The following is a 27,041-nucleotide window of genomic DNA, read 5'->3' as shown; positions in this document are numbered from 1 at the left end:
TTTTATCTAACTTTCTTGAATTGTTAATTATTAAAAATGCAACTTTCTTGTGGTTTTGATGCCTGAAATACTTTAGGTAATTTATTACCATAATTCTGCACACTTGTAGAAGTAATCAAGTAGACAAGAAAACTCTTGTGAGAAAAAACTAAAATAATTCATCCAACAGCTTGAAAAAGAAAGAAGAAAAAGAAGAAGACACAACACAGATGGAATGCAAACCCATTCGATGAAGCTTGGAAGCCATGAAGTGTTTGGATAGTTTGAAGTGTGGAAGAACCGAGGAGGTTGAGATGAAATATCTCCTTACTAATGGTGCAATGGGCTTTTGATTGCGTTGCTCAAATGAAGATGAAGTCAGAGGCTTCTATGAGTCGAACCCACTCACTTTAAATTGAGGCTTGAAATCAAAGTTGGACGACGATCAAGTAACATTGAAACCAAGAGAAACAGATCAAAGAATCAAAGAAAGATTGAATAACATTCAAATAACCAAGACCTAACCTCACTCTCTATTGCGCCCTAACTTCAATGGTTTCCCTAAATTTAATTCAAGTTCTTTGCTTGTGAGACATATTCATTAAGAGATTGGTGAGTTTGAGTGATGCAAAGTAAGAAATGATGAACAAGTAGGGAAAGAGGTGTCATGGGTGGTGGTGCACAAGAGATTGACAATGAAGAAGGAGAAAGGAAGAAGGAAAGGCATTAAAGTCACACAGCTTTCAGCAATTTATGCCACCAAAGGACCTGATTTCAAATAAGTTTCTAAGTCTTTGTGAGCAATTAAATTTGTGGTCAAGTCTTTTCTAACAACTTTTCCTTAAAGTTGGGTTGTTAAACTTTCAATTCCTATAGTTTCGTTTCCTTTTGTAATCTATGATCCCTTCATTTGATATCTAACCGTTTTCTCATATTTATCTTGAGTGTAATTTTCTGCTTTGACACTTGTACTGCCACACAGCCACACCTTAATTTTTAATGAATCTTTTCTCCAGGAAAAAAAAAAGTTTGTTCCTTCAATGGGGAAATGTTTTTCTTTTTTCTTTTTTTGTGCCCTGAAATTTTGCAGTCCGCATGACAATTGTTCACAACGGACGTTCTGCTTTTCATATATGAGACTAATTAAAGTGAATTGTAACACTTGTCACTGATATTTCAAACTTTCATTTGCATGGAAAATTTGAACGACTGACTCTGCATTTTTTTAGAGTAAAATATAGATACATAATTTTTCTTTTGTTAAAATTATAGAGACTTTTTTTTTATTTTTAAAACTTTACTTTAATCTAATTCCTAATATTATTACAAATATTCTGTTAAAAGTTCTAAAATACTCTATTTTTTATTGGTAATTATACTAAAATTTTAAAATTATTAACTTGTTCTTATTATCTGATTGTCCACTCTCTCCCCCAATTAAGAAAAATTTGAATAATTAAGATTTTCAATATTTAAATAAATAGTTTAAAAATTGTGTGTTAAAATTAATGAATAAAAAATTAAACATAAATTATATTAAGTAACTTACTATATTAAATTCTTAGTTTATAATTTTTTTGATGAAAATATTTCTTAAGTTTTTTGTATTGCGTGTTTGAATATTATTTCAACCAATTTATATATCTATTTTTTAAAATTACTAAATAAATACATTTACATAACATAAATAAAAATGTAAAAAAATGTATGCATGAATTTTTTTGGATAATTTGAATAGTTTGTAGACATTATATATTTAGAGGGGTATTTTGTTCAGGCACACGTGACTCACAATCAACTAATGGTTTAGTGGATAAAAATAAAATATTAAAAATAAAAAAGTGTTTGCATTTTGTAACTACTTATACTGAGAAAAGTTCATACAGGTTTTAAAAATAAAAAAGAGGTAACTATAATTATGATAAAATAGAAAAGAAATCAGAGGATTTTACCTTCTCTTTAATAAATTAATGTGCGTGAGTACGAGCTTCAGTTTATTTAACTTCAATAATCAAATTTTACAATTGCAACTCACTATAACATCAATCCAATATTACAAACCAAGATCTTACTTGCCGGCACCTTGTAAAAAACCTGATCGTAATACATGATGATCTTATCGTGTGGTTAGTGTAGTGAATCGTGTAGATTAAAAATTTTATAAAAATAATAAAATGAGGAAAAGTATTTTAAAAAAACTTCACGTGAACTCATAAATATCAACTATAGAGGACTTCAATCCAGGTTTATCCAATCAAGCCTCGTCTAATTTGACCTATGTTAAAAATGCTACAAACTTATTTAAAAAATTTCGGCCAAATCAATAATTTTAAAATTCAGGATTTTAATATATTCTACATTAGATATTTATAATGTTTATTATATTTTGTTGGTAATATCGTGTTTATTATATCATATAAATAATAAATATGCGTGAAGTTTACCAGATTGTAGACCAATATTCATTTTATGTATATTCATGTATTTATCTTGTATCAATATAAACACATGCATGATGGATGTTCTTGGATCCAATTATTTAGTATGTAATTCTTTTTGTCATGAATTTTCTTAAGACTTTTGTTTTTTAATAAACGATAACCGTGAGGGAGGTTGAATAGATTCTTGAAAGTCGTTGTTTGTTATCTATTTCAAAGCAATTAAATATTTTGAAAACTTGAATTTAATCAAAAATTAACTGATCTTAAAATTCACCATCAAACAATATTTTTGTTTTTTGTTTTTCGTTTTCGGTTTTGCAGTTTCATGAGAATCTCACGAGTTACGAGTTAGAAGTCCCCAGAATTGTCTCTGTCAGTCTTTTTCTTTTTTCTATTTATTTTGAAAATGAAAACCGCCTTTCCCGGGCTTTGGCGCGAAAAGGGGCTTCGATATCTCACAGGCAGGAGGAGCAAGGGTTTCAGTTTCTTCCCCTCTTCCTAGAGGCTAGTGGTCTAACTATGACAAATTCCTCGGACGAGATCCATCAAATCAAATCTCTAATAACGTCAAATGACATATCGATCAAGTCCTTGGGCTACTCAACGCTCCTGCATTTCCAACAACACACTGCTCACAATCCTTCTTCTATCCAATCCTTAGCAGAATGTTCCCGGACTCTAATCTGTTCGATGGTTTCCGATATCCACGACGACGACGAAGAAATGTGAGGATCAGTCTGCTTTTTACCTTCTCAGGATTTGCTTTAATGCTTTGAAGATTTTTTAATTGCATATTTCCCATCTTCTTTCTCGCTTCCAGAGCTGCGCAGGCGCTGAAGGGTTTGGGCTTCATGATTTATCATCCCGTTACTGTGGCCACGCTTCGAGGTATCTGGGTTTATTTACAGGGGACAATTAAAATTGTCTGCACAAACCGATACAATTTCAACTACTCTGCCATCATTTAATACCTTATTCAAGTTGCTGTGTTCCATGTTCATTATGTGTCTTTGAATAGCTTTTAGTGTTATTGCCTTCATTCCTATCGCGATGTTAATAGTTAATAGAGGATAAGATGGAGAAAGGATAAAATATTTTCTAAGTTCAGCACTCAGTTTGTGTAATTAGATAGTATGCGGATTGTTAACTAAGTTCAGTTGTATTTTTGTATTATTCTGTCCTCACCTGCGTTGTTTGTGTACACACACACACACGCACGCGAATATCTGATATAAAATAAAGCAAGTCCCACTTTTACCTTATTGTATTAGACTATTAGTAGTTGACAAATGTCCAGCTCCTTTGCTCTGATTTAACACGCTGAAGTTTACCTTATTGTATTAGACTATTAATAGTTGACAAATGTCCAGCTCCTTTGCTCTGATTTAACACGCTGAAGTTTACCTTATTGTATTGACTATTAATAGTTGACAAATGTCCAGCTCCTTTGCTCTGATTTAACATGATGAAGATTTTTAATGCACCCGCTTTGTAGGAAAAAACACATACATTTTTCTTTAAATAAATTAAAGGGTTTTTGAGCCACTTTGATATTTTTTTGAAAACACTGTTTTCTCCTTGTAATTGCAGTGGAAGATGCCAGTCTGGTTTTAGAGTCATTGGTCAAACTCATTACCACCACAAAATTGAAGGTAGAGTCCTTCTCTTTCACCACGATAGTTTTATAAGTTCTCATTCCCCGCCAAACTTTTGGTGGAATCATATTAACTTGCTCAACTATTGCTGCAGTCGGCTTGTAATCTAGGGGTATGGTGCATTTCTGTCCAGCAAATAGATGCATCAATTATTGCAACTCACTTTCATTTTCTGTTATTGGCAATCGTTCACGCCTTTGACAATCCTATGGGTTCTTTATCAACAATGTTTGAAGCTAGCCAGGTACATATCGCCTTCCTTGTGAAAAATCTTAAGTATTTGGTTGTTAGAAAAGAATTAAAGAAAGAAACAATGGCATTCAATAGTAGAAGGGGAAAAGGAAAGGCATTGCGAGTTTTGAACTAAAACAAGTAGTTTATGAACAAATTTTACCTGCTGATGTAATGGAAGACCATAACTCGTCCTGTTTTATACTTTTGTGGTGGTCACATTGATTAGCAAAATGGCTCCTTGTATTAATTTTCTAAAAGTCTAGTTACTTTCCCAATTGATTGGCTCACCATTATATCTAATGTTTGATTGAGAAATTTTAGGGTAGTCTTCATATAGAAGCAGAGTTTAAGCTTATTCTCATTTCTTCAATGTTCTAGTAGTTTGATAGTTCTATTTAGGACTCTGGTGCTCATGCATGGCCTAACTGAAGGATTTATTCCTCTAGCCACCATTTGTTCATTCGTCTCCTATTTAAAGAAAGGAAAAGGAGGAAAGGCATCCAACTTTTCTTCCTTTTCTCATGAATCTACGGACTGTATTGTTAAATAAACATTATAATGATTCAAGATCATCAATATAATCTATTGTTGACAGATAAATATTGGCACTGCAACCTTGAAAACAAAGCAATGTGCGCGTGCGTCATATCACTATAGTGAATTGTCAATGTGGTACTAGTGTACAATTCATGCTTTTGACAAATGAATAACTGGGAGTGTTCTTTTCTATATGCCTGGTTATGCTGGTCCTGGATATTCTTATCGGAACTTATATAGATATATTCATGCAATTTCTTTTAACCCTCATTTTTTTTTGGAATGAAAAAGAGATACATTAATTCAACTCTCATCTTTAATTTTTTAATGAACAGGCTGTAATAAAGCTAGCTGCTCAGTTAAGGGACGAAATGAGAAGCTCATCACATATATGGGTTCCTCCAATATATAGGAGGCTTCTCAGCACAGAGAAAAGGGAGAGGGATGCTTCAGAAAGGTGCCTATTGAAGATCAGGTCCATAATCATTCCTCCATCACTGGACCTCTCCAAGGTAACAAAATACAGATCTTATCAAAGTTTATTCAATATAAAGAGTTGAATCTGTACTCTGAACTTCGGTGGATGATATATTATATAGTTAGACCTTTTGGTTATTGTTGCATCCTTTTACCCATGAAATCAGTGACTAATGATTCATAATATATAAATAGTTTTGAGCAAAGGCAAGTTTTTCACGGTGTAAATTCTTCTTATCCTTTTTGCCTGCATTTTTCTGTGGCAGACAGTTGTGTGAAATCAGTGAGGATTTTTCTTCGGTCCTGCAATTTAAACAAATTTTTGAGCTGATATACTGTGCATGGTCCATCATTATTGGTCTACAAGGCTGATTTATATCGTGAAGGCTATCAGTTTACATGTGCTCATTGTTCTTATTGTTCGCCTCCTTTCTACCCAGGCTATTGTCAAAGATTTGAAGAAAAAATTGCTCACTGGAATGAAGGATTTGCTCGACCAGGGTATGAAGATTCAAGTTATTCGAGCATGGGGATGGTTTGTCCGCATGCTAGGGTCTCATGCTTTGAAGAATAGGCATTTGGTAAATGAGATGCTGAAAATTCCTGAGAGTACATTTACAGATCTTGACTATCAAGTTCAAATAGCAACTCAGGTACTTTATATGAGTTACTGCATTTTGTTGGCCAGATTCATAGGGATGGGCTATATTAGGCTGAAAGTATTAGCAATATCATTTAGTGATATGATTTAAAATCATGCACAAAGTCATCTATGCAGGTTGCCTGGGAAGGTCTAATTGACGCTCTCATTGACTGTCCAGAGATGGCTTCTCAGAAAAATACACCATCTGAGGAGAATTCTCTTCAGAAACAGCATAGAATAGGACATCATATCAGTGACATTGAAGCAAATAGATTTTCAAAAAGTATAAAGTTGATAATGACTCCATTGATCGGCATTATGTCTAGCAAATGTGATATATCCGTCCAGTTGTCTTGCTTGAATACATGGTGTTATTTTCTATATAAGCTTGATACCTTTATCAATGAACCATTGGTGATAAAAATGGTTTTTGGGCCCATTCTTGATGCGATTTTTCGGAAAGCACTGGATGGCAAGAGCATCTGGTTATGGAATGTGGGCCTTGACCTGGTCTGTGATAGTATTTTACAGAAGTGTGGGGATGGTTTCTACCAGTCAACTAATCTGGCAAGACCCAGACTATCAGAAGTTGGACCTTCTTTATCTGGAAAATATTCTTGGAAGCAACATCCCATCAAATGGCTGCCATGGGATATCAGCCAGTTGGACTTTTACCTAAAAATGATATCTGTTGTCATCCATCAAGCATCTGGAACAACTGTCACCTGTGAGCATAGAAGTTCTGTTTATGATGCTGCTTTGAAGTTATTTATATATGTTCTGAAAGGAGTTAAATTAGAATTGACAAATCCATCTTTTAATTATGACGGTATAATGTGGTGCTTGAACTCATTACTGACATTCATGAAGAAGACATGCGAGGATTTGTTCTCAGACAGCAGTGAAAATAGTGATCTATTTTACATTTCCATTCAGTTTGTAGATGCTATCACCAAGGAGTTAGGTCCTTCTATCTTAGCGTCTCCTCTATACAAGTTCACTTTGGACCTGAAGTCCATTGGCAACTTGCAGCCAGTAGATCATGTCAAACACCTAAATTTTCGAAGTGTGATTTTCCTTTCTTATAAGGACAAGGTTTCTCCATTGGTTTATTTAATAGCACTTTACTTCCATGTGGTGGGCCAGTTAACTTCGAATTTCCCCCAGTCAGACTATAATTCTCAAGGGATGTGTGAATATTTCAAGTTTTTATTTTCTTCAAGTGATCCCCTGGACATTCTCCTTGCTTGTGTTGACTTGTTGTACAAACACGTTCGACCAATTTATTTGAACATATGGGTAGCAGTAGCTCAGGGTCTAAAACATTCCGTGCATGATGCCAAGTTAATACAGGAAGCAATGTCGGACAACGCCTGCTATTCTTCCATGTGCCATCTTTTACTCTACCCACTGGTGGTACACTCAAATATTCCAAACTTGGAGAAACATCCTATATTATCAGAAAGAATGCCCATGTTCGAACTCATTATCCAAACTTGGAAATCGCTTTATGGACTTTTTTGTGCTTCGGAATTTAGATGTTCAGCATCGACCAATTTCAATGAGGATATTTTTTCATCGTTAACTGGATTCCTTGATGAAAATGCTGGCTTACTTGAGAGCAGTACTGAGATTAATTCAACAGGCAAGAATACAGGTCTTGGCTTCGTTTATTTATTGGGAAATTTTATGATATGCATTCTAGAACATATCCAGGCTACAGAACTAATTTCGGTGACAATCAGGAGTCAAAATGGCATTTGTAGAAAAATCTCCGGCAGCATTGAAAACTGCTTAAAATTTTCCGTTGGGTAAGTCCATTTATGTCTTGTTAAATCCAGCTAAGAGCCCCTTGAGTCCATTAGTCTTTCTTTATATGTTTGAGTGAGTGTTGGTATTACGCTTATTCCGTATTAAGGGCTTAAGAAATTAATGTCACTGGTATTTAAACATGATCCCCCCCTTTTCTGTTGCATTTTAATAATATGTTGGATGTGTTCTTTTTTCTGGAATGTTAGTTATACGATTGTTGAGATCATGGTTTCAAGTGGCCAATTGATAGAACGCTGAACAAGTACTTTGCTGTTTTGTTCAGTTGGTAGGAATTTCATTTATTTGGGCATGATCATTGGAATTTATTTTTTTGGGTGATATTTTGCAGAATCAAAATTTAGATCGTGCAATGCTTCTATCTATTAAGGTTATTCATTGCAAATGATTGCTCATATTATAATTTGAAGAATTTTAGGCAGGTTATCCAAGAGACTCATTTTCATGCGGCATTTTACAGGTATGTGAACTTCTTGGGGAAGAAGAAGATAGTAGACCCACTGCCTGGCTTTGTCAGCACCTCAAGGTCTGTCAATATAGCGTTTGACTTGTTTCCTTCAGTGCATGCTTTGGTTGCTTTTAGAGTAACTCTTCACTTTGGCATAAATCGTAGGGTCTATTCTGCACTGGCATGCTTTGTTGGTTGCCTCCACCTGAAGCAAGATATTATAACTTTCCTTGAGGTTTGTTTCCTTTATTCACACGATCGTCAGCTGAATCTTGTATGCTTACATATTACTGACTAGAAAAAGGTTAAGGAACAACTCTAATAATTTCATGTAAGAGACCTTGAGTGGGTTTGGCTTAGGAAATCAGGCAATTGTGTCTAGAGCAGCGATTTCCTCAATTTTGTCTAGACCTTGAGTGGGCTTGGCTGTCGAAAAAGCATTATAGTGTCGTTCAATCTATATAGTTGAACTCCACTTTGTTATTGTTGTTGTTGTTTGGGGGATTCATTCTCTGTTACCTTGAAAATTGTAAATTTGTTAGAGTAACACGTAGTCTTTCACTTGCTTGATTGGCAGATTATGTCCGCCCCGCTACTTGAATGGCTGTCAAATATGGGAATGCGGGATGAAAGCGCTGATGATCATCTCCAATTCATGTGGACCGAGATTCTCGGTTGCCTAAGAAGAAGTCAACCGCCATTAAACTTTGGTTCAGCTTTTCTGCAACTTTATGAACCCCTTTTTGTTAAAACTCTTGATCATCCACATACCTCCATTTCAGAGCCAACCATCGGCTTCTGGAATTCCACGTTTGGCCTGCAATTCATATCAGATTTTCCACCCAAATTGCTTCCCATCTTAGACAAGCTATCAAGAAACCGTGAATTAAAACTCCAGAAGAGATTCCTCCCATTTCTTCAAAAATGCCTCTCTCATGAACAACCCAATCATGCTCTTGATGAAGGATACAAGGTGACTCCAAAGCATATCAGCACGTCTAAGAGAGTGGAATTAGAGCTTGATTATAGGAACCACCTGGAGAAGAAAGAGGCATCAGCACCCACATTGCCGTTGAATTTGAAAAGAAAGAGGTTAGAACTGACTGAGCATCAAAAGGAAGTGAAGCGAGCACAGCAAGGGAGGGAAAGGGATGGTGGAGGACATGGCCCAGGAATTCGAACTTACACTAATATTGACTTTTCACAAGGGCTTGAAGATTCTCAAGAAAGCCAAGAGGTAAGGGATTCTGAAGCCATATTGCACATGTTGAGAAAAGCTATATAAACGTTTTTTTTTTTTATTTTGTGGGGTTGGGTTGACACTTGTACATACAGAATTCTCAGAAATGTGATTTCTAATTTTCTATTTGTGGATGCTTTTCCTTTCCTTTTGTGGACTGATACCAAATGGAAAACCCCTTTTTACTGGTTTGGATCGACGAAAAAGGTCGGGGAAAATACAGGGAAGAGAATATTAAGAGGGAAAACTACCGAAAATAATAAATTTGGCCATTTTTCCTCTTAACATTTTTTTCATCTCCACTTTTGTTCCCATCTAAACCATGGGTTAGGGTAAGTGGTACCTAAAGTGATAGGATGTCCTACTTATCACTAAGCGGTTGAATATGCTATCCATCCACGCACACTTCTCACAACAATTTAACACGTTAAATGTTTTTTTGTTTCCCACAAACATCAATTGGGAAGATCACCTCATGTGAGTGATGCTAGTCATGCAGTGGAATGTTCTACTTACCTAACACTTATACACACTTCTCACTTGTGTGAAGATTAACCCTACCCTTGATGAAGGTATTTACAGCTGCCCTTCACTTATCATTCACCAACAATTGCACGACAATACAGATGATATACAATTTTTTTGGCCTGAAATTGGTTATACAAATTTAAATTTTAAATAAAGAAGGAACTTTCGTTAAAATTACGTTGGCTCTATTTTTAACACTCTTTAGGTCATAATACAAAAATTTAAGCAAGTGCACTAAAACTTTACAATGATATCAGTCTAACCTATTTTTTTTCCTTTATTTGCTTGAGCAAAAATATATATCTTTTAAGATATTTTCAAACAAGTTAAAAATTACCATTAATATGACAAGATTGTTTTTGCATTTTCAAATTTGTCATTAATTCATTTTATAATTAATAAAAAGAAAATAAAAAAGTGAGTGTAATTAAAATTAAAATTATAAATAAGAATGTAATAGAAAAAAAAAATCAATAAATGTTCGCATTGAACTTTGAAAGACATAAAATAAAACAAAAATTGCATTTTAAAACAATTTATATTTTGGAATAGATAAGTCCTTCAGTCAATATCAATATATAATAAAATTGTTAAAAAACCAAATTATTTAAGTTATTAATAAATCACGAATATTTACATCAGACTTCGTGTCAAACACAATATTAATATATCTATCTATTATGTATTATAAAAATTATAATTATGGCATTATTTTAAAGTCATGAATGATATCACTCATCTTTCAAACTCTCTATGAGGAATATAATAAGAAAATGATGGTTGACAGTATAAATTTTAAAAAGTTTATCCAATGTCTTTATTTTTCATTTTTATCTATCATTTATGAATCATAATATTAAATAATATGACTTATTTTCTCCATTTCAAATTATAAGATACTTTCAAATAAAATTATATATCTAATAAAATTTATTAAGTATACCTTATAACTTTATTTTTCAAAACAAAAATATGAACTTTCAAAAGTGCTCTTTATTTAATACTCCATTAATAAAAAAATATTAAAGAGAGGTAATATATAGAAAGGATAATATTAGATAAGTATAATTAATGAAACCATTTTTTTATCAAACTATCTTAAATTTTGAAATACCAAATTTCTTCTAAAAGTATCTTATAATTTGAAATGAAGGTAGTATTTTTTAAATCCTACAATTCAACCTACTATTATTAGTTACTAGTAAATGAAGAATGACCATTGTAATATTGCTTAATGTTATTTTTCAAATCCTGCACACAAAACCTTGACTTTTTATACTCTATCCTTCTTGAACAAACCGTCATTCAAGCTTTTGATCTTAGCTTTGTCTACCTAAAAAAATATTGACCTTTGATCTGTTTGAAGTATAATGAAATGAGGATTTTTGTTTTTTTGGCCTGAAATGAAATAAGGATTTGAGGCAATGATGACTAACAATAATGATCTTTATCGCTAACTCTCCATTTATTGCTTGCTAGTAGCAGACACTTCATTGGACCATTGTTTAGCTTGTTTAGTTTATGTTAAGAATAATAATTACGAGTCTCAACAATGAATCATGAAATTTTTAAAGTAAAGAACAAGATTTTGATATTTTTATAATAAAATGAAATTTTACTAATTTTTATTATATTAATATACATACTTTCCATGTATTTGTTTGTTTTTGCCTCCATTACCTGTATCTGTCAATACCTTTGTCTAACATGTAAAACACAGTCTACATTTAATTTTTGAGGTTTGTTACAATTCATCTATTGCTACATTATTCATTTATCCACTTCTTGTAGCTGTATTTCCCTGTACAAAACTGTTTTTATTTCCTTTTTTTTTTACATTAACAATTTTTTTTGTTTTTGCAAAAATAGTGAAAAACCTGACATGTTTTTTTTTTTAAATCTCTGTGAGGCTAGTTATTTTTTTTATAAAAAAAATTTATGTGAATTGAATTTTAAGAGTTCATCAAATCAAGATATGTTTAAATGGGGATGTGAACAAGTGAGGTAAGGGACCTTCCTTAAATACGTGTGAGCCTATAACAAAGGCTTAAGGCCTAAATTTCAAATTTGTATATAGGTTTTTTTTTAAGCTCAGGTCTAAACCTTTTATAAGCTTATAAAGCTTAAAGCTTTTTTAAGAGCTTACTTGGTTCAAAAAATATGTTTTAAAGAGCTTTCATTAGATTTTAAGTCTAAAAAAAATTATCAATAATGCTCAATCATTCAATCAAAAGAATATAAATTAAAATATAATTATATAAATTAAATGTATTTGATATATAAATAAAATAATATATATAATTAATAAAAAAGCCTAAATAGGCATGGCTTTTTGGCTAAACATGTTTTAAAAATAAGCTTATTTAGCTAAAGAGGTTTAATGAAATAGGCCAGGCCAAGCCTCAACTAGATGAGGCCACAGGTCCTATTTCTACCTCTAACACTTATATATTGCTTATCAATAAAATCTTCACATTAATAGTGAGATTTAATTTATGATTTGATGAGTTATGGATTAAATTCTTATTAATTGAACTAACTTTTAATTAATTATTAGACTAAAGTATATATTTAATTTTTTAACTTTATACAACATTTCATTTTAATCTCTTAATTTTATCATGTATCTTTTTAGTCCTTTAACTTTAATATTATTAGTTTTATCCTAACAAATTTTTATAATTAATTTTTAAATATTGATAAAATATTCTTAAATGTTAACATATTAAAATTATTTTTTTAAAAATAATAATTATTGATAAAAAATAATCATTTAAAACTAACAATATTAGAGTTAAAGAATTAAAAATATTTTATAAAATTAAAAGATTAAATTAGAATATTATATAAAGTTAAAAATTAAAAATATATTTTAACTTTAATTATTGTTAAATTTTTATGTAATTAATTATTGTTAATTTAAAATAAATGATAGTGCCATGTTACCGAATTTTATTAATTTTTATAAACAGGGCAACACGTCTTAAATGATTAAAATCCCCGTCAAAAAAGAAAAGAAAAGAAAAATTATTACGAAAGAAAGAAACTCCCTCTCTCTCTCTCTCTCTCTCTCTTTCTTCGAGTCCTCCTCTTTCTATCCTCACCTCCTTGTCCTTTGATTCGGCGAATAGGTTTTCATTGGCTGTTTCTCTCTTTGAGCAAGAAAGCAAACTTACACATACAAGCCCTTCTCTCAGCTAATTTGCGAATTATTTGTTTCTCCAAGCTCCTTTCTCATTTCGATTTTGAATGTGATTCAGATTCATTGCACCCGGCTTTTCCTTCTTCACTCTTCACTCACTCAATTTAGGGCTTTTCTCCTTCCCTCTCCTAAACCTCTCTATACGATTTATTTCGTAATTACTCGATCTGAGCATGGAAGGCCGAGATTTATCGTCGTCAACGGCAGCCCCTTCTTCCAACCGCGAAGGCTCTTTGACCACTGATACTGACGATGTTTTCCCTGCTACCGTTGCCCTTGCCAAAGATGCTGACTTGCATTTCCAGTCTGGCAAGTTCGCCGAATGCGTGGAGTTTTTGAACCAGCTCCTGCTCAAGAAACCGGATGATCCCAAGGTAATTCTCCTTTTCAATTGCATGGATCCTGTCAGTGTTCCTTCTCTTTCTTCATCTCTGTGTGATCAATGCTTCCAAAATCGTCGATGCTTATTATTATAATCTGCACGGTCCAAGTCCTGAAAGTTTCGATGACACCTGAATTTGTCTTGTCACCTAATCATTTCTTGGGCTGGTGCAAATTTTGTAGCAACTGATATTTATTAGGTGATTAGTGGATTATGTATTAATTTCTTCTGAATGGTAAGGTTCAATTTGGCGTGTGCCAGGCATCATATATTATGGGCGCTTGCAGTTAAGCATCTGTGGCTAGAGCCGCAATACTGGTTCAACTGGTTTACACAAATTATTAAGTTTCATCTGGTAGCAAGAGTTTGCATGGGATGGATTAGATGCGTTAAGATGGTTTAAATGGACTTAAAAAACGTATCTGTTTGTTGGCCTGTAAGAACATTGGATATCGGGAGAAATTGGTTACACTTCTTGAACAACCACCTTACTTAATGTGGAACAGAAAGTTTGGTTGTTTGGATGGTTTTTCTTGAAGAACTTTGGCCTGAAATTTTTCTCGAGGACAACCTCTATCAATTTGACTGGTTAGTAAAAAAAAATTGTTGGAGTGTTGGTTTAAGTTACTTGATGGTCGTCTAATTATAAATGGAACAATTACTGGATGCTTATAGATCTCTAACTTAACGTCAGAAATTACGCTTGTTTCTTGGAATTAAAATGTTCCTCTTCATTTGTAGTTCCTTTTCATGGCATTCTGCTGATGGATTAGGTTTGCGATGTCATGAATAAGTTTAAACAATGGGGCTTCAAGAAAAAATTCTGTAAAACTGGTTTTTGTAGAAAAGATTATATGGATTATCCATTCTTTTTCTTTTGTTTTTTTTTTGAGCTCATTCTCATTCTTACCCAGGTCCTTCATAATATTGCAATTGCGGAATTCTTTCGAGATGGTTGTTCAGATCCCCAAAAGTTGATTGAATTACTTAATGGCGTCAAGGTATGTTATATTATAAGGTGATTATCTTTTTGTGTTTTATTCTTGTTTCTTGGTACTTGTGGACAACCATAGTTTCTTTTATCTCATATATATTAGAAAACTGGAATTCAGATTTCAGACACGCCATTACCATTGCCACATTTGAAATATTTTGTAAATGTAATGATGATGATGGCCTTGAATCGTGATTTGGCCTCTCCTATACAATAGTTTGTGAGCCTCATGCTTTGTGGAAAATGTCAATGTCAATGAATACATTGATCTCTAAATTCAGGTGGATTTCACATTATAAGAATGGGCTGGGAGTTGATTTCTTTTCTTGAATAATAATAGAGACCAGATTTCAACACCTGCTAGAATTGACTGAGTATATATTGATGACAATGAAGCCTTAAATTGCTTCCTCTGGTTGTGATTTATAATAATATTATAGAAGGATTGAGTAGTTTAATTTCTTATAGAATTAAGGGAAAACACAATCTTTGGTCCTTATAGTTTTATTGGGTTTTGTTTTTGGTCCCTGTAGTTTTTTTCAGTGTTTTCAGTCTTTATAGTTTCAAAAAGATTGGGTTATCTTTGTTTTCCAAATTCCTATAGTTTTTGTTTTTTCAGTGGTTTTAGGACCTATAGGGATTGAAAACACTGAAAAAAATCTACAGGAATTAAAAGCAAAACCTAATGAAACTATAGGGATCAAATATTATGTTTTCCCTAGAATTAATTCAGGGAAATCCATGGGAAAAGATAGGGAATTTTATTTAGGCTTTTGAAGTTGGCCTGAAGCATGATGTTCAAATTTAACAATTTAAAATTGACTCAGGCTAATGTGGTTTACTTTTTAGTTGCAGGTTATAGCTATCAATCTATCATCTCTATTATTTGTACTAACTCCTTTACATGTTTCTGGAATTGGTTCAGAGGAAAAGCAATGAACTTGCTCAGGCTTCTGGTGAACAAGGAGAGTCAGCTAACAATATTGGAAATAAAGTTTTTTTGGGATCCAAAGGAAGTAATACTTTGGCACCTCAGTTTTCAGGTGCAAGTAGCACCAGTACGATGTTTACAGATGAATTTGATTCTTCTGTGGCAATGCTAAATATTGTATGTTGATTTTCCTCCTTAGTCTTGTTTCTTTTCTATCTTGCTTGTTTCTTGAGAAGGCATATATTTGTGGCTAGAATATATAAATTTATGTTATTTTGTGATTTCATTCTTCTTAGGCCATCATTTGGTTTCATCTGCACGAGTATTCAAAGACAATATCAGTTTTGGAACCCCTTTATCAAAATATTGAACCTATAGATGAGGTATGTCACAGGCTACTTTAGTGTTATTGCATTCTAAATAATTAAATGACGTGTTAATGGTTTTCTTCTTCTTATTCTCTCTCTCTCTTGTGGTTCTCTTTCAAAAACCAGACAACAGCTCTACATATTTGTCTTCTGCTGCTGGATGCTAGCCTTGCTTGCCATGATGCATCAAAGTCAGCTGTAAGTTCTATTTGACCATTCAATTTGTTGTTCTGATCAAAGTTGTATGATATTTATAATTTTTATTTTGACTGTTTTTTAGGATTGCAAGTTTAATAACTTTATGTGTTGCTGATCAACTTGGACTATAACATGTCATGTTGTTATAACCTCTTGTCATGTGGATATTTTTATTTTATAAGTGCAGTGGTTGAGCGTAAATTTGATTGGTATGCATGTTAGAGGCTAATAAACTTCCACTCTTGTTTCCCATCAAGTAATAATGATCGCATGGAAGCAGTCTGGATTTTTAATCCAAAAATTATGGGGAATATATTATCAACAGAAGAGATATATTTGTCAATTCTATATTATAAAGGACCTGGGTATGAATGAGTTTATGTGTTGAATGGTGTTTCTATTGACCATCCATTGATTAGTTGATTTGGTAATTGAGATTTTAGAAAACCTTGCCAATGCCACTTGAGAACATTTATTAAGTTGAGTATTAGATACTTCCACTAGATCGTTTTTTATGGTCATAGTATATTATTGCAATTTGCTTGGAATATAACGAGTTTGCTGGTTGTTACGGACCTGGATGTTTGTTGGCCTGGTTTGGATTATGGATTGAGTATCTTAAATTGTAACTTATTTCCGTAGTTAAGTTTTAATTTATAAATAGTAAGTTCCTAATTTGTCCCCTATACTCTCTTTGGACAATATTTACATTTCACATATAAACAGGCTTCTGGATGTGTATGATGATCCCAATCCTTATCTTTTTTTTTTTTGTATTAAAAAGAAAACTTAGGAGGCATAGTAACAACCTATAACCAACAATGCTGCATTAGCAAATGATAACCTGAAGTAGGTGATAGTTGAGAAAAAGGTCATGATACTTGATGAGAAAGTTGGAAGGACATGATGGTGGGAAGAACGCAGCAGTTGCTGTGTTGAAACAGACAGAATTTTAATCAAAACGAAAGGACCGGATTCCTGACCTTTTGTATCCTTTTTAATTAAACTAAACTCAAAACAGTGTGGTTTTTTATTTATAAATTTAAAATAATTGAAAAGAACTTATTTTGGGAGGCACCATAGACTCAATCACCCAAAAATGTTACTGCTTATTGAAGTTTTCCGATGAAGTGGAAACTGCACAGTTGTGTCCATTTATAAGGGCATATTTGGTTGGAGGGGAGGGGAGGGGAGGGGAGGGTCCCTCCGCTATCAACCCTCCCCCCAAATTGGGGGGATTTGAAGCCCCTCCCGCCCCCTCCCATTCCCCCTCCCCCTCCCTCTCCCTTACCTCCCCTCCCCTCTCTTCACCTCCCCTCCATTAAAATCCCTTCCTCTCCCTTCCAACCATAGTGTAAGATTCCGGCTGCAGTTCTGGTATTTGAACAATTTGGCCTGCTATCTGAGTTGGTGGCCATATGAATAGAAATGTATTGTGTGATTTGTAGACAACACTACTAATTCTAATTAATAAAATCATGAAAACTTCCCCTTTATAATAGAAACAAATCTGAAACTTTTTCTTTCAAAAAAATTTGGAGCATACATTGTGCTGTTAAGGTTGTAAATGGAGTTTTAGATTTCTATGCTTATGGAATTTAGTGCAGAAGGTTTTAAATGATAAATGTTTTTGTCTCCTTTCCTTCATGGACATACTAAGGAACTAGAGGGTGTATTATGGATGTACTTTTCCTGTGTATTTAGAAGTCTCTGGTGGAGGTTGTCTTATCCCGTGTTTGTATTCTGTCTCTTCTTGATAAAATTTCTTCTTTCGTCAAGACATTGCGCCTTTTCTGGTGAGTAGCATTTGTTTGAGTAGGATCTGATTTCTATATTGAGGTTAGGTGCATTTTTATTCCTAAACTATTCTGCAAGGAGCACCCAGTGTCCTAAACTATTTGTTATAGTAATTTTGCTCCTAAAGTAATTAAAATGTGGCATATTTGCCCTTAACATTATATACCCTAATACAACAACAACAACAACAACAACAACAAGCCTTTATCCCACTAGGTGGGGTCGGCTACATGGATTGCAAGACGCCATTGTGCTCTATCATTTATTAAGCTTTTAGAAATATTATTAATTAAGAGATCACGTTCAACAACTTCCAAGAGTGTTCTCTTAGGCCTTCCTCTACCTCTCTTAATCGGACTCAAAGTTATATGTTTCACTCTTCTCACTGGTGCCTCCCTTGGTCTTCTTTGTACATGCCTAAACCATCTCAACCGATTTTCTACCATTTTTTCCTCAATAGGTGCCACCCTCACTTTTTCACGTATGTGCTCATTTCGAATTTTATCTTTACGTGTATGTCCGCACATCCATCGTAACATTCTCATCTCTGCTATTCCAACTTTATGCTCTTGCTGTCCCGTTAGAGCCCAGCATTCACTACTATATAACATTACCGGTCTGATAGCAGTACGATAAAAGTTTCCTTTAAGTTTATTAGGCACCTTACGGTCACAAATAACTCCTTTAGCTTTTCTTCAATTAAACCACCCAGCTTGAATTCTATGTGAAATATCTCCACTGATTTCGCCATCATTTTGAATAATGGCTCCCAAATATCTAAACTTTTCCACTTGAGGTATAATTTGATCTCCCAATTTCACTTCCAAATTATTTTCGAATAGTCCTTTACCAAATTTACAATATAAATATTCCGTCTTACTTCTACTCAGACGAAAACCTTTCGACTCCAATGTCCTCCTCCATAACTCAAGTTTGCAATTAACCTCTTCTCTTGTCTCTGCTATAAGAACTATATCATCCGCAAAGAGCATACATTTCGGGATTTCCTCTTGAATATGTTCCGTCAAAACATTTAAAATCAAGTTGAACAAATAAGGACTCAGAGATGATCCCTGATGTAGTCCAATCTTTATAGGAAAATCCTTTGTTTGACCACTAGGCGTTCTTATACTAGTTTTTACCCCCTCATACATATCTTGTATGGCTTTAATATAAGCAATCCGTACTCCCTTTTTTTCCAACGCTTTCCAAAGCACTTCTCTTGGTATACGGTCATAAGCTTTTTCCAAATCAATAAAAACTATGTGTAGGTCTTTATCTTTACAACGATACTTTTCCATTAATCCCCTTAGTAGATAAATCACCTCTGTAGTTGATCTACCTGGCATAAAACCAAATTGATTCTCAGAAATACTTGTCTCCAATCTCAACCTGTGCTCAATTACTTTCTCCCACAATTTCATTGTGTGGCTCATAAGTTTAATCCCTCTATAGTTAGTACAATTCTGAATATCTCTTTTATTTTTATAAATAGGAATTAATGTACTTCTCCTCCACTCATCAGGCATTTTCTTGGACCGTAAAATCACATTAAATAACTTAGTTAACCATCTCACCCCTTCTTCACCTAAACATTTCCACGCTTCGATAGATATATAATCAGGTCCGTTAGCTCTACCATTTGCCATTTTCTTAAGAGCTTCCTTTACCTCCTTATCACGTATTTTTCGATAGAATGACAAATTTTGTTCTCCTTCACCAGTTACTAAATCCTCCAAGTTACTAGATGAATCCTCTCCATCATTGAAAAGTTTAGAAAAATAAGTCTCCCATCTATTTTTAATTTCATCATCTGTAACTAAAATTCTTCCCTCTTCATCCTTAATACACCTTACCTGTTCTAGATCTCTTGATTTTCTTTCCCTACTCTTGGCAATCTTATAAATATTTTGCTCTCCTTCCTTCGTCTCAAGGTTCTTATAAAATTTTTCAAAAGCTTTGGAACGAGCTTCACCCACAGCTCTCTTAGTTTCCTTCTTAGCCATACGGTACCTCTCCCAATTTTCCTCATTGTTACACAAATGTATGGCTTTAAAACAGTTCTTCTTATACTTGATTTTGTCCTGTACACTATTATTCCACCACCAAGACTCCTTATCTCTCGGACCAAAACCTTTCGATTCTCCCAAAACTACTTTTACAACCTCCCGTATCTTTTTAGCCATATCCTCCCATATGATGTTAGCACTTCCCTGAGAATCCCAAATTCCTTTATCCAAAAGATTTCGCTTGAAAATATCTTGCTTCTCACCTTTTAATTGCCACTACCAAATCCTTGGTGTTACTACTTGTCGACGTTTTTGGATTTTACTCATAATACACACATCAAGGACTAGGACCCTATGTTGTGTCGTTACAGCATCTCCAGGGATCACCTTACAATTTTTACAAAGTTTTCTATCTGTGTTCCTAACCAAAAGAAAATCAATCTGCGACCTTGAGGCTCCACTTTTGTGAGTGATGAGATGCTCATCTCTCTTCTTGAAACAAGTGTTGGCAATCTTAAAATCATACGTCAATGAGAAATCAAGAAGAGTTTGCCCTTCATTGTTTAGCTCTCCAAAACCAAAACCACCATGCACCCTCGCATACTGACCAGCTTCCCTCCCGACGTGCGCATTAAAGTCTCCTCCAATAAAAATCTTTTCACGCTGTGGTATGTGTCGAATCAACCCCTCCAGATCCTCCCAAAATAATTCCTTAAGACTGGCTTCTGTCCCGACTTGCGGCGCATAAGCACTAACAATATTAACAGTCTCACGTCCAATTATCATTTTTAAAGAAATAATTCTGTCTTCAATTCTACTAACTTCTACAACGTTCTTCTTCCACTCCTTATCTATAATGATGCCTACTCCATTGCGTGCACTTACTTTTCCTGTATACCAAAGTTTGAAACCTTGAATATCCTTAACTCCTTCTCCACGCCATTTTGTTTCTTGAAAGCAAAGGATATTGATTTTCCTTTGAATCATAACTCCTACAACCTCTACAGATTTACAATTTAATGTCCCAACATTCCAAGTACCAAATCTAATTTTGCTCTTATGGACTAACTTCTTTAGCCGCGTGCGTCCAAAATGACGCGGTAGCCCTTGCTCATTTAACACTACATCCAGGCGCCGATGCAGTGGCTCTAACTCACTTATCACTGTACTCGAGCCATGCAGCGCGTTACTTACGGGCAACGACCTAGCATTAACATTATAACGTCTATTGTCCATATTCATGATAGATTCAACAAATTTTTACATTGGCTGTTGATGGCCTAACACAACCCTCCTCCTTTACCCGGGCTTGGGACCGGCTATAAACATAGGCGGAGTTACATTATATACCCTAATGTTGACAGTTAAAAATATTGACTGGTACTTAAGTTTGACAAAAAATGCCACCTGTCATGCTAAGTGGATCCAAATTAAGGTGTATTTTTGCTATGTTTTAATTACTTTAAAGGTGAAATTGCTATGATGCAAATAGTTTTGGACACTGGGTGCTCCACGAAGAATTGTTTAGGGGCAAGAGTGTATCTTAACTTGGATTCACTTAGCATAATAGGTGGCATTGTTTGTCAAACTTAAGTCCTAATGAGCATTTTTAACAGTCACCATTAGGGTAGTTAATGGCAGGGGCAAATATGCTACATTTTAATTACTTTAAAGGCGAAATTGCTATAGCAACTAGTTTAGGACAATGGGTGCTCCTTGGAAAATGGTTCAGGGGCAAAAATACACCTTAATCCTTCTATATTTTTTGATCTTTCATGGTGTTTGGTTGGAAAGCGGCATTACAATTCCTGACTGATTCAAATTCTACAATAGGAAGACTTTAATTGAAATTAATATTATGCTAATTACGTAGTTTTTCTATTAAAGCTGTTCTGTAGTGTTCTGGTGCTGGACTGGACTAGCCAGTTGAACTGGGATTTGATGTTACAATATCTGACTGATTCAACTTCTACATTAGGAAGACTTTAATTGAAGTTAATATCATGCTAATGAAGGATTATTTATATTAAACTGTTTTGTAATGTTCTGATACTGGACTGGACTAGCCAGTTTGACTGGAATTGGATTTGGATATTGGCCCAGATGTCCAGTTATATAATCATATGTTTTGTTTCACTTAGAAGAACTGAGGGCTGGGCAAATGCCTAGAAAAGCATCTGGTTAACTGGAGAAATGATTCGATTCATGGTTCTAGGTTTTAAATTAAGTTCCTTTCTTTTGAAAATAGTTAGCTTTGCCAGGATTTGAATTTGAATACATAGGGGCTGAGTACTGATCCTCTGACAACATTGGCAACTCTTTTTTCAATGTCATGTGTGCCAGTTAATATATCAAGTATAACTAAACTAATGAACAACTTTTTATTTCATATCTTGCTATTGTTTAACTCAATCAGGTCTTTCAAGATTGTCCAACAAAAAAAAAAATCAGATTTGCCAATAATTCCACGCCACTTATCATTCCTAAGGTACACTGCTGGGCAATGGAGGAATAAATGAAACTGAGTTCCTGAATCAGATCCGTGCATTATGCATCAGGGGAAAGGCTATATGGGGCCATTAATTCTGCAACATGTCTTTTTCAGTATTGCTATCCAAACATGGGACTTGACCTTTACAGGAGCTTTAGATTCTTATCTATTATCAACCTTTCACTTGTAGGAGAATGAATGGGATTGAGATTTGCAAGACAAAATACCTGAAGAATCAGGATTCCAGACCTGTCATAAGTCAACTATGATAAAAAGGAACAAAATCAATTGAAGACAAAAGGGACTAGAGCTTACCTTTTCTATCATAAACTAGAAAGACTGAGATTGATTGGAATTGTGAAAAGCATTGATTACATTAGTATATTCTTCACAAGCAGATGGTTCGTCTCTGAAAATTGTGAATATTGTTAGTCACTTGAATCATTCTTCCCTTGTCATTGGATTTACGTTGAGTTAACCATCTTTCCTTTTGCTTTGTTGCTATTAGAAGGTTCTTTATATTGTGCATGTCTCACACAGAAGTGTAATTCTTGATAGTTGAAGATGGTGAAATTGTTTCTATTACGATGAATTATATGTGACATTATCTTATGGCTACCCTAGCTGTCTAATGGTTTGTTATATCTTTACATGTACTAAATAAGAGGAAGCTTGTTTGGACTTCAGAAACTCTACCCCAATATTTATGTGGTCTAATGGAAACTTTTATGGTACATAAAATGAGGGATTGCCTTTATTTGTTTTTCCCTGATAAAAAAGTGGCAAAATGTTCTCATTTATTATTTCACTTTTCCCCCCATGGATCCTATTTTACTTTTATCAATATGTTGAGTAATGGCATAAATATTTATTTTGGTTCCTTTTTTGTGGCTTTGGAATTTTCACAAGTGCATTGTTCTGATGCTGGAATCTTTTTTGTTTAGGATGTATTGACTTATCTGGAAAAAGCATTTGGTGTTAGCTGTGTGAGTCAAGGTGATAACGTGAATTCAGCACACCAACAATCTGCTAACCTAATTACAAAGTCTTCATCTGTCTCATCTAGTGCATCAGTTGCTGAAGCATCCAGTTCAGATTTAGGTCCAAATGTTAATGCATCTGAAAATCATCTATCCAGAGCTTTATCTGATGAGACTTTTGAGTATGAAGCCATGATATTGGATATGGGTGGACAAAATTTAGCAAGGCCAACTGGCCCATCATCAAATGATCATTCAAGGGCTTTGGTGGATCAGTTGTCTACTGTTGAGTTGAAGCTTAAATTGCAACTTTACAAGGTTCGTTTTCTGCTTCTTACACGGAACTTGAAGCTAGCAAAACGTGAAGTCAAGTTGGCTATGAATGTTGGACGTGGAGGAGACTCGTCCATGGCCCTGCTTTTGAAATCTCAGCTTGAATATGCTCGTGGTAACCACCGCAAAGCAATAAAGCTACTGGTGGCATCAGGTAATTGGGTTGATGCAGCATTTACAAGCATTTTCGACAACAATCTGGGTTGCATTTATTACCAGCTTGGGAAACACCAGACGTCGTCATTTTTCTTCTCAAAGGCATTAACTGCTTGTTCATCTCTTAGGAAGGAGCAGCCACTAAAGCTAGCCACTTTCTCACAGGATAACTCTCTCCTTATTGTATACAATAGTGGCATGCAGTACTTGGCTTGTGGAAAGCCAATACTTGCAGCTCGCTGTTTTGAGAAGGCTAGTTTGATCTTCTATAAGCAGCCTCTGTTATGGCTCAGACTCTCTGAATGCTGTCTGATGGCATTGGAAAAGGGCCTAATTACTGCAAGTGGTATTCCGTCAGATTCATTGGAGGTTGGAGTTCGTGTTGTTGGGAAGGGAAAATGGAGGCAACTTGCTGTGGAAGATAAGATTCCAAGAAATGGACTTGCGAACTCATCTAAAAGCGATGAATGTTGTCCAGGCAATGATAGACAGCCAAAGTTATCCATGTCTTTTGCTAGGAAGTGTCTCTTAAATGCCCTACACTTGCTGGACTCCTACAGCACAAGTCTGAAGTCTGGCTTGCCTTCCAATTCTTCCGTGGAGGAAAACAATCCAGGTGAACACTCGTCTTCAAAGAATTCAAATAATAAAAACTTACACGGCATTGATTCCAAGGGACTTTCAGTATCGGTAGGTTTAGGTCAGGTTAATTCAAACGGGGACACAAAAGAACAGAAGGGAGGAGGTAATCAGGAGTTCATTCAGAACTCTCTAACCTATTATGAAGACATCTGTAAACGGGAAAATCAATTAATTAAGCAAGCTACTCTTGCCAATTTGGCTTATGTTGAGCTCGAGTTGGACAACCCTGTGAACGCATTGTCAGTTGCAAGATCTCTGTTGGAACTTCCAGAATGTCTCAAAATTTACATCTTTCTAGGCCATGTTTATGCAGCAGAGGCTCTCTGCTTGCTAAATAGACCCAAGGAAGCGGCTGAACATCTGTCAGTTTATCTGTCACAGGCAAATAATGTTGACTTGCCTTTCAGCCTCGAGGACTGTGATAAATGGCAAGCGAGGAGGATGGTTGAAAATGAAGAGGTGAATGGAGGATCCACGACAGCAAATAATTCTTCCCTTGAGGACTCGCAAACTGTTGTTTTCCTCAAGCCAGAAGCGGCACGGGCAACACTTTATGCTAATTTTGCTGCGATGTCCGCTTTGCAGGGTGAGTTTGAGCAAGCCCATCAATTGGTTACGCGGGCTCTATCCATTTTACCAAACAGTCTAGAAGCCACACTCACTGGAGTTTATGTGGATCTCTCGCTTGGTAAGCAACAAGAAGCTGTAGCCAAGTTAAAAAGGTGTAGCCGAATTAAGTTCCTTCCTGGTGGAATAACATTGAACAAATGTTCCTGAGTGTTGTATTGACAGGTCACCGTGGCTGACCCACCTCAGCTTTAGTTAGAGGATAGTTTAATCCATCCATAGCATTTGTAACATATATATAAGTTCTGTTCAGAGAATAAGTTTTTTCGGTCCCTTTTTTTCCCCATATAATTTTCAAATTTAGGGTTCATTCATTGGTGGTGGCTGTGTTTTGGTTAGTGCTGATGCCCGCCTGTGAAATTTGAGTTGTAATTCTGATTCGGATTGTGTTCTAGAAGCTAATGTAGTTGATATTCAAGATTAGAGGTCAAGTTCCTACATTGAGAGAAAAAAAAACTGAAAAATCGATTTTTATTTTGGATTTCAATTCCACTTTCGTTCTCAGGCAGTTCAGATGTCATGTACTGTTTCCAATTTTTTTGATCTGCTGATTACTTTTTGTAATGACCTAGATTTGAAATTTTTAAGTGTCATGCATATAAATGCGACGGTAAGAAATTTGGTTCAAGCTTGATACATGGAGCCTACGTGCGCTGATTGAATCCTGTTCACTTCATGGATTTGCGTCATCAGATTTTTTTTTTTTTTTTTTTGGGTTAGAATTTGCCCAAGATTTGCCAATCCGTATATACTTTTATCAAAAGTAGGGAATTTGAGCTTACCCGAAAAAATTTACAGTCAAGTTTAGTTAAATGATATTTTAAAAATGTTAGGACTTATTTGATCAGCCTGAATAGGCTTGAACACCTAAACAAAAAATTATATTTTTAAAATATATATTAAATATTAATTAATCATTCAAGTTTGAGGTTATTTTTGATTAAAATATTATAAATTTAAATATATTGTTATAGATTAAAAATGTTTACTTTGTTTTATTTTTATTGTTTTTAATCCTTGAAATATCTCAAGAAAATGTTTAAAATGTATTTTAATCTTAATTTTTACATTTTAAGGCTCACAATTTTTCTTTAAAAAAATTTGAAGTCTTCCACAATATCTCAAAAAATATATTTTATATTTTTTATAAAATAAAATAATTAATTTTAAAATTAAAATAAAAAGTATTTTAAAAAAATTAAAAATTTGATAATTAAGGTATTCAAATCAATCTGAATAAGCTTGAAGTCTAAAGAGGTTAGGATCAGGTTTGACTATTTAAAATTTTTTATGAGCTAGGTTTTATTTTAGGCTGCTCGGATTCCTTACTCTTCTATAGCACGGTTATATGAAAATTTATTCTTTAATTTTATTTTTTATGTTTTTATAAAATTATTTTATATTTTCCGCTCACACATGCTTAGATTATAATAATATAGGTTCTTGGTGTGATATATTAAAGGACGAATTAGATTTAAGACCCTTGCAAGAAAATTTATCACAATGAGGGCCTATAAACTTTGTATCAGATATTTGTTTTACGAAAACACGTATATGTGATTAAAAAATGAACTTTAACTTGTTAAATTTTTAAGAGAATCTTAACAAAAAATATAAGTTAAGGTTTAATTTTTAATAACATATACATATTTTCGTAAGATCTCCCTAGTGTGATAAATTTTTTTTAGAGGGCCTTAAATGACACTTCCCCTATAATTAATTATTGGTTAGATGACGAACATGCAAGGAAAAATAATAGAAAAATCTCACCAAAATATGCAAATGAAAATAAAGTGTCACAAAATGTCATAATTATTCTCAAATCACTAGGAACATTTTTGACATTAATGATTTTTGATGAAATAATTAAAATACCCTCAATTTAAACTAAAATGGTGATTACTTGTTTCATTTAATAA

At 34.1% G+C, this 27,041-nt stretch overlaps 2 protein-coding genes across 3 annotated transcripts; both read left to right on the top strand.

Annotated features, from left to right (window-relative positions):
- Nucleotides 1-2,905: 2,905 nt before the first annotated feature.
- LOC129319925 (uncharacterized) lies at nucleotides 2,906-9,696 on the top strand. Of its 2 annotated transcripts, XM_054965035.1 has the most exons (10): nucleotides 2,906-3,145; nucleotides 3,241-3,308; nucleotides 4,011-4,072; nucleotides 4,170-4,319; nucleotides 5,182-5,358; nucleotides 5,764-5,976; nucleotides 6,102-7,777; nucleotides 8,257-8,322; nucleotides 8,410-8,479; nucleotides 8,822-9,696. In XM_054965035.1, the coding sequence occupies exons 1-10, from the start codon at nucleotides 2,940-2,942 to the stop codon at nucleotides 9,527-9,529; spliced, it is 3,396 nt and encodes a 1,131-aa protein (XP_054821010.1). In that variant the 5' UTR covers nucleotides 2,906-2,939; the 3' UTR covers nucleotides 9,530-9,696. The 2 variants fall into 2 exon arrangements, with proteins under 2 accessions (XP_054821010.1, XP_054821009.1); XM_054965034.1 differs by having other exon boundaries at nucleotides 8,257-8,479.
- A 3,360-nt stretch (nucleotides 9,697-13,056) lies between these two features.
- Nucleotides 13,057-25,609, top strand: LOC129320092 (uncharacterized). Its single transcript, XM_054965274.1, has 6 exons — nucleotides 13,057-13,588; nucleotides 14,511-14,597; nucleotides 15,516-15,698; nucleotides 15,818-15,904; nucleotides 16,016-16,087; nucleotides 23,329-25,609. Exons 1-6 carry the CDS (start codon nucleotides 13,388-13,390, stop codon nucleotides 25,270-25,272), a joined length of 2,574 nt encoding a protein of 857 aa, XP_054821249.1. The 5' UTR covers nucleotides 13,057-13,387; the 3' UTR covers nucleotides 25,273-25,609.
- The last annotated feature ends 1,432 nt before the right edge of the window (nucleotides 25,610-27,041 follow it).

The sequence above is a fragment of the Prosopis cineraria genome, unplaced genomic scaffold, assembly GCF_029017545.1.
Source record: "Prosopis cineraria cultivar Desert tree isolate PC_DT_omini unplaced genomic scaffold, ASM2901754v1 PC9, whole genome shotgun sequence".
Taxonomy (NCBI): Eukaryota; Viridiplantae; Streptophyta; class Magnoliopsida; order Fabales; family Fabaceae; genus Prosopis; species Prosopis cineraria.
This window is presented reverse-complemented; position numbering and strand designations above follow the sequence as displayed.

Coding starts and splice junctions, on each gene's coding strand:
- LOC129319925 (XM_054965034.1), top strand. CDS start 2,940: ATGACAAATTCCTCGGACGAGATCCATCAAATCAAATCTCTAATAACG. Junction 4,320..5,181: donor CAATGTTTGAAGCTAGCCAG/GTACATATCGCC, acceptor TTTAATGAACAG/GCTGTAATAAAGCTAGCTGC. Junction 8,480..8,821: donor ATATTATAACTTTCCTTGAG/GTTTGTTTCCTT, acceptor CTTGATTGGCAG/ATTATGTCCGCCCCGCTACT.
- LOC129320092 (XM_054965274.1), top strand. CDS start 13,388: ATGGAAGGCCGAGATTTATCGTCGTCAACGGCAGCCCCTTCTTCCAAC. Junction 14,598..15,515: donor AATTACTTAATGGCGTCAAG/GTATGTTATATT, acceptor GAATTGGTTCAG/AGGAAAAGCAATGAACTTGC. Junction 16,088..23,328: donor ATGATGCATCAAAGTCAGCT/GTAAGTTCTATT, acceptor TTTTTTGTTTAG/GATGTATTGACTTATCTGGA.